Source organism: Arachis ipaensis, chromosome B10 (genome assembly GCF_000816755.2).
Source record: "Arachis ipaensis cultivar K30076 chromosome B10, Araip1.1, whole genome shotgun sequence".
Classification (NCBI taxonomy): Eukaryota; Viridiplantae; Streptophyta; class Magnoliopsida; order Fabales; family Fabaceae; genus Arachis; species Arachis ipaensis.
Genome location: NC_029794.2, coordinates 4,886,303 through 4,893,351, shown reverse-complemented (window position 1 = coordinate 4,893,351; position 7,049 = coordinate 4,886,303). Strand labels below are relative to the sequence as shown.

The 7,049-nt window shown below is 32.2% G+C and overlaps 1 protein-coding gene across 1 annotated transcript; it reads right to left on the bottom strand.

Moving 5' to 3' along the window:
* Window positions 674-2,576, bottom strand: LOC107624204 (NAC transcription factor 25-like). The gene is made up of 3 exons (XM_016326687.2): window positions 2,347-2,576; window positions 1,935-2,275; window positions 674-1,447 (listed from the first exon to the last, which is right to left on the bottom strand). Exons 1-3 carry the CDS (start codon window positions 2,507-2,509, stop codon window positions 914-916), a joined length of 1,038 nt encoding a protein of 345 aa, XP_016182173.1. The 5' UTR covers window positions 2,510-2,576; the 3' UTR covers window positions 674-913.

Genomic DNA, 7,049 nt, shown 5'->3' with positions numbered 1-7,049 from the left:
GTATCATTTTAGGATCGAGTATCGACAATGAACATTGAGTGTAATATATTTAATGATACTTCTTTTCTTCCCTTGGCTTCTTGTATATTTTTCAGCGCTGTATGGCAAATAATGGATAGAATTAGTTGTTCTTATACTCTCTGTCTGTTTCAACATTTTCTCTTTCACATACACACACAAATAACACCAATTATCTTATCTGAAAGCATACATGTATAATAATTTATCAATTGTTCGCATATTATTCACTTGAAAAATATTATTATATTATAGAAGGTCAGTAGAATTAGAAAGTTAGTAAAATTTATTGATTTTATTTGGATGTTGTTAAACGTTAGTTTTTTTTTTTTTCGAAAATAAAGAAATTCAAACTCGCAACCTCTTAGATCAGTATAAGGAGATTATGTCATTTAAATTATAACTCATTGGCATTAAACGGTTAGTTATTCACAGTAAATACTAAATAATACTAGAAAAATAATAATTTAAATTTAGCTTATTCAATTTAATATATATATATATATATGTATTCAAACAGTAATTAATAAATATAAAAAAAAAAAACAAAAGAAAACAAGTTATAGCTATCTATAATGTTCAAATTATATCCCCAAACATTTTTGTTAACAACATTGGAGAAAGCTAACATAGTAAATTAACTAGAGGCACCATATTCACTACTCAAAATGCAAGAGCTAATTTTGTATAAGCTTGGTATATAGGTATACTTACATCATAGAATAGTATATTTTGTATACAAACATTGTATAGCTTAATTAATTAAGCTTCAAATAGAAAAGTGACAATAAAATAGCTAATTACATGTACTGTATATATAATCAATGATATTAGACCACTCTGATCACACTACATATAATATATGGCTAGCTAGCTAGTCAGATGAGAATATAATCTATAAGTTCCAATTAATTGCTTGAAGTTGAAAGTGTTGCCTGAAAACACCATCAGCAACAGTAGGGTCAAGAAGAGAAGCATTGTTAGTAGGATGATGAGGAATCTGATTATGGCTAAGCAGTGAAACAAAGGAAGTGTTATCCTCATCATTATTAGCAACAATGTTAGTGTTGTTATTGAGATCACAATGGAACCTCTTGTTTGTCTCATTCCAAAACTGTGAATTATTCATATTCACCAGTGTCCTCTTCATTGGCAAGTTGTGTTGTTGATTATGATGATCAGCAGCTAAGATTCCATCGAAGAAGTTGTCATCGTTTTGAACCAGCAATGGTCCATAATGTTGTGTGGGCTTGGAATTCTGACTACTCATCGTGGACATGTTTTCTATCATACTCGTTGTTTCCGCGGAAAGCTGATCCTTATTGTCATCATCATCATCATCATGATCATGGTGCTCCATCAACGCTGTTCTTGCAAAATTGCCACGGTTGCTTTTTTCATATATTCGGCACAACACCCAATCATCAAGCTATAATAATAATAATAAAACCAACCAAACAAACAATAAAGTTAACTATTTAAAAGAAAGAAAAAGGGAAAAGCATTAGCTATTAGTTATAGCAAAATATCTTTAACACAGATACTGGAGAATTATCAGAATTATTTATTATTTATAGTTATCAATTAGTTATCAATATTTAAAAAAAAAATCTAAGGAGCCAGCAATTTTTTCAAATTCTTGTCAGCATGTAATCAGCAAGAAAAAGTGAGTTATTGGATGAAATCTCATACCAATCTCACACCATTAAAATTATCATTGATGACTATTTGATGGCTACAAATCACAAAAATTATTTCTAACACTCTTTTATTTAAAAATATAAAATAAAATTTAAAAAAATTAAATTAATAACTAAATAATAATAAAAAATAATAAATTTTAATGATCTTTTAACATTTTTAATTGAAATATCCAAGTCAAATATGTTTGTAGGAAGGAAATGAATGATAGATACCCTCAAGGAATTCTTCTTGTTATTGGCGGAAGGAAGATGAGAAGGAAGAGAAGGAAAAGACTTTGATGATGAGATAGAATTGTTGTTATGAGTAGTAGTGAGTCTATATTCGTGCATGATCCAATTGGTTTTAACCCCTTTAGGAGGCTTGCCACCATAGAAGACGAGAGCTTTCTTGACGCCGAGTCGGTGTTGGCCATCAGACGCAATAATAGGCTTATCAGTGCCGGTGGCCTTCCAATATCCGGACGTAGCTGCTCTGTTTGGGCGAGCCCCATTCGGATACTTGCGATCCCTCGGACTAAAGAAATACCATTCTTGCTCCCCAAACGTGGCCTTACCTGTATATGGATAGATGTTAAAAGATGAAAAGGAAAGAAGAAAGGTGAGATGAATGATTTAGGATTGGTACTTGGAAGCTCCCATGGGTCGAACTTGTAGAGATCAACGTCGGCGATGATGGCGACGGGGAGAGGAGCAGAGGAAGCTTTTCTCTTGAGGTAGTGAACGATGAGTTCTTCGTCGGTTGGGTGGAACCTGAATCCCGGTGGGAGTTGGGGTTGACATGAATCCATGCGTGATGCGTGGGTGGGGTAGGATCAGATAGATGAGTATTCAGTGTGTATGGGACTTTGTGGTACAGATAAATGTACCAACGGACCAAGGGAGGTGCCTTCCTCACACGTGCAAATCCAGCAAAATACCCGCTGTCACACGTGTGCTCAATCAAATCCATCATATTACTACACCACCATTTTTTAGGTGTCTATGGGAATTTAGTAATTTTGTTTCCGTAAATAAATTCTTTTACTCTCACATCTCATACATATCAGTTCTCAGTTTATTTTTTGATAGAATAATTATTTAGATCAGTATCTAAAAATTTTAAAAATATTTATTTTAGTCTCTAAAAAAATTAATATACAAATCAATTTTTAATATTTTTTTCTATCAGACATAACAGTTTCCGTCCATTTTACTTTTACTATATGTCGATCTTTATTATTATTAACTTAGCTTTGTGCATGTGAATGATGACACTAGTATATTAATACACTCTTTTCGTGGAGAAAAACGTTGAAAATTAATCTGTATATTAATTTTTTTTGGGACTAAAATGTCTGTTTTTAAAATTCTTAGGGACTGATCTGGGTAATTACTCTGCCAGAAAATGAACTGGGGACTGATTTGTCTGCCGGAATAAAACTTTAGGGATTGATTTGTATATTAATACACCAGATACATCCCATGACAGTTTGACCCGGTTAGAACGTCCTACGTGGAGGTTAACGGGCTGACGTGTCAGGTTAACTGCGACGCGTCACCTCTAGGACAATTTAGTCCTCCATCCAAACTAGACAAAACGACGTCTTATTGGATTATGAGGCGAACGACGTCGTTTCGTGGAGGACAAATTCGTCCCCACCATGGAAAACAGAGTTGAGAAATGGCAACGTTTTAAATGGGAAACCTATTTGTATAATAACCTAATGTTTGGGGACCTATCTAACCTATAATTGGTGACATTACCCTCAAATATATTTATTATCTTTTTTTGGTTTCATTGAAAACATAAGCTGATATATCTGAATCTGGTAGCTTGCAAAATTCTAATCCTCTCTCTCATGATACTCAAATTGAAGATTCTCCTTCACATGTCACAAAAAAATGTCTTAGGTAATCCCAAAGTATGCTAATTTTGAATGATTTAATGCGTATGTTGAAATATGTATGAAACATCCTCATAATAATTTTATTAATTTCAGCCTCAGCAACATTTTAGACGTTCAAAATAAACAGTAATCAAGTTCAAGGCTTAAAAGAATGTTAGTGCTGAGACCATGGCAGCTGCAACCAGTGGCACAGCATCTAGATTGTTCAGATTTATTCCTAACATCGAGGTTGAAACAGTCTACAAAGAAATGATGCTTTTAAGAATTTCAACATCATATTTTGTTACGTTGGAGGAAATAGACTTTTTGTTGTTTGGGTTGGTTTGGTTTAGTCTAACAATTTGAGACATTTCAATCTAACAATTTGATAATCAACACATATTAAAACTTGCCTAAACAGCCACCACATACATACAAAACACAACTACAACTACCAATGCTCCCAATTATTATACCCCTAAACAGAACAAAAACAGTATGCTTCTTTGCAATTTGGCTATCATCATTCTTCTTCAACGACAGATCCTCCAACTGCTTTACTCTATCTTCTCCAAGTCATCGTTCAACATACGCATTAAGTCATTAAAAATTAGCATATCTTGGAATTGCTTCAGACATTTTTTGGGACATGTGAAGGAGAATCTTTAATTTGAGTGTCATGAGAGGGAGGATTAGAATTTTAAAAACTACCAGATCCAGATACATCAGCCTATGTTGTTAATGAAACCAAAAAAGGGCAATGAATATATTTGAGGATAATGTCACCAATTATAGGTCAGATAGGTCTCCAAATATTAGGTTATCAGACAAGTAAGTCCCTATAGAAGCATAATCATCAGGCAGATAGGTCCCCTCGAACAGGCAGATAGGTCCCCCATTTAAAACGTTGCCATTGTGCAACTCTGCCTTCCATAGTGAGGACGAATTTGTCCTCCATGAAACGACGTCGTTCGCCTCATATTCCAATACGACGTCGTTTTGTCCAGCTTGAATGTGGACTAAATTGTCCTAAAAGTGACACGTCGCAGTTAACCTGATATGTCAGCCCGGTTAATCTCTACGTAGGACGTTCTGACCGAGTCAAACTGTCATAGAGACGTATTTGGTGTATAACTAAAAATGTCAAAATTAAAATTTTAGTTAAATTTTGTTAAGCATAAATCTGTTCGACTGTAAATTTTTTGGGGACCTATTTGAGATATTATTAAGCATTCAAGTCTTTTTTTAGGAAAATGGGACTTATGAGAAGGGAGCTAACTGCCAATTGATAGAAGAATTTTTATGTCATGCATAATGCATTTGTTATGCAGACAATTTAAAAGCAACCCTCCTGGCAAAGTTATGACCAACAAATATATTAAGAACTAATGTCTAAAAATCGAATCAGATTAGTCGTTTCGATTAAAATTAAAAATTGTTTTTTTATGGATTCGATTAATGTGAAAAATTGTATGTATCACAAAAAATTAATGGAAGAATCGATCAAACTTAGAGATGGCAATGAAGCTTTTTTTCTATCTGATCCTGTTCTGTTCTACAATAATCCGTATCAAATCCGCTTCGCTTTTATATGCGAGTAGTAAAAAGTTAAACTCTAATCCGTTTCTACGAGTATCCGTCTCATTTCTATAATTATTAAAATTCAACAAATAAAATTAAATTTTAATTTATATAACCATTATTACATACATAACATAAATTAAAGTAAAAATTTAAATATGATACAATATTATTAATCATTTTACTAATTATTTTATATATATTATATATACTGGGACGAGTTTAACCTAAACCTGGCCCCGGTCCATTAAAAATTTGTCCTAGTGTAAAAAATTATTTGCCCCGATCGAGTAAGAACGAGGTGGATAGCTACGTATTTGGATAGTGTTGCCACACACCCTAATCAAACTAGCAACTAATAGATGAATTGTTAAAACCAATTCGAAGCTATTTTAGTTTTAAAATATTCCCTCTTTCTCTCAAACCAACAAACCCAACGTCCTAACCTTAAACCTTCGACAATAACAGCTCAACCACCAAATTCAAATTTTTCGTCGAACTCTTCTTCTATGGTAGAGAATATTATCGTTGTCCGTAAAAGGTCTGTTCGCTTCTCCACAACATCACACAAAGACCTGTTCGGAGCTGTTGGCGTCACCACTGCGAAAGGCTATTCCGTTGTCGTCTCTGCTCGATTTGTTGTTGTCCGTCTCTTTCTTCAAGTTCTCTCACTCTATTCAAAGCTCAGGGCTCAATGGCCCTCTTCGAGCTCTGATCTCTTCCTATCTCTCTCTCATTGTGACGTCTCTCTCTACTCGAATGTGAAGTATTTATTGTCCTGTTATCTCCTTTTCTCTTCTTTAGCACCAATAAGCACTGTTGTCTCAATTTAGCTTTGATTATTTTGTTAATTTTTTTTATTCTAATTTTTAAGTTGTTGATTACTAATTTTTTTATTTTGAACTGTTGATAGTGTTTTGGTGCAATATTTTACTGTATTATTTATGCTAAATTTTTTTTAATTCTAATACTAATTTTACTGTGTTATTTATAATAAAAAATATAAATAAATTTTTTTAAAATAAAATACAACTTATAATTAAAAAAATTCTTGTTAAATAAGATTTATTCTGTGTATTTCTAGAGATGATGATAATAGTTGTCATTGTTAAATATGATTTTTTTTTTTAATTTATAATTAAAAAAAATCCTTAAAAAAATTATGCTTGTTATCTGTGTATTTTTGTGTACTCCTATATGCTGTTTGTAGATTTATATTTCTATTTAGAGATGATGATAATAAATTAAAATGGATTAAAAACGTGGAATTTAAAAAAATTGAAGGGAGTTCGCCGGGGGTAAGTTCGTCGGGAGTGCGACGAGCTTGCTCTAAACAAAAAAAATCGTATTTAAAAAATTAAAGTTCAAAAATAGTGTTTGAGAAAATATGAATTTTTTTATCTTATTTAAAATAAAAATCCGATATGTATGTCTTTGTGAGTGCATGCGAATCAGATGATGTCAATGACTCCATCCGGTGCCATTCATTATTGGTTATGTGAATTTTGTTTTGTTTATTATAAATATTTTTTATAATTAAGATGAACATATATAATTATTAAAACATCTATATTTTATAAACATTTAAAATTCTTCTTAATAGATAATGCTGTGACAACGACTTTAAGAAATTTATAACTTTTTATTTTTTTTCTTAAAAATTTGATGTAGCTTGTTTTTCATGCCCCTTATTTTTGGGAGGTGTTATATACCGTATGATGTCAAGGGAAGTTTTGTCCCATAAAATACAACTTGCATGAATCTGATTTCAAGCTAAAACTCGGAGAAAAAATTTCAGTAATTAATTTTGTTTGTATTTATTATTTATTTCACTTTGGGTGAATGCGCGAAATGCTATCTAAATTTTCTATAGAGTTAGAGT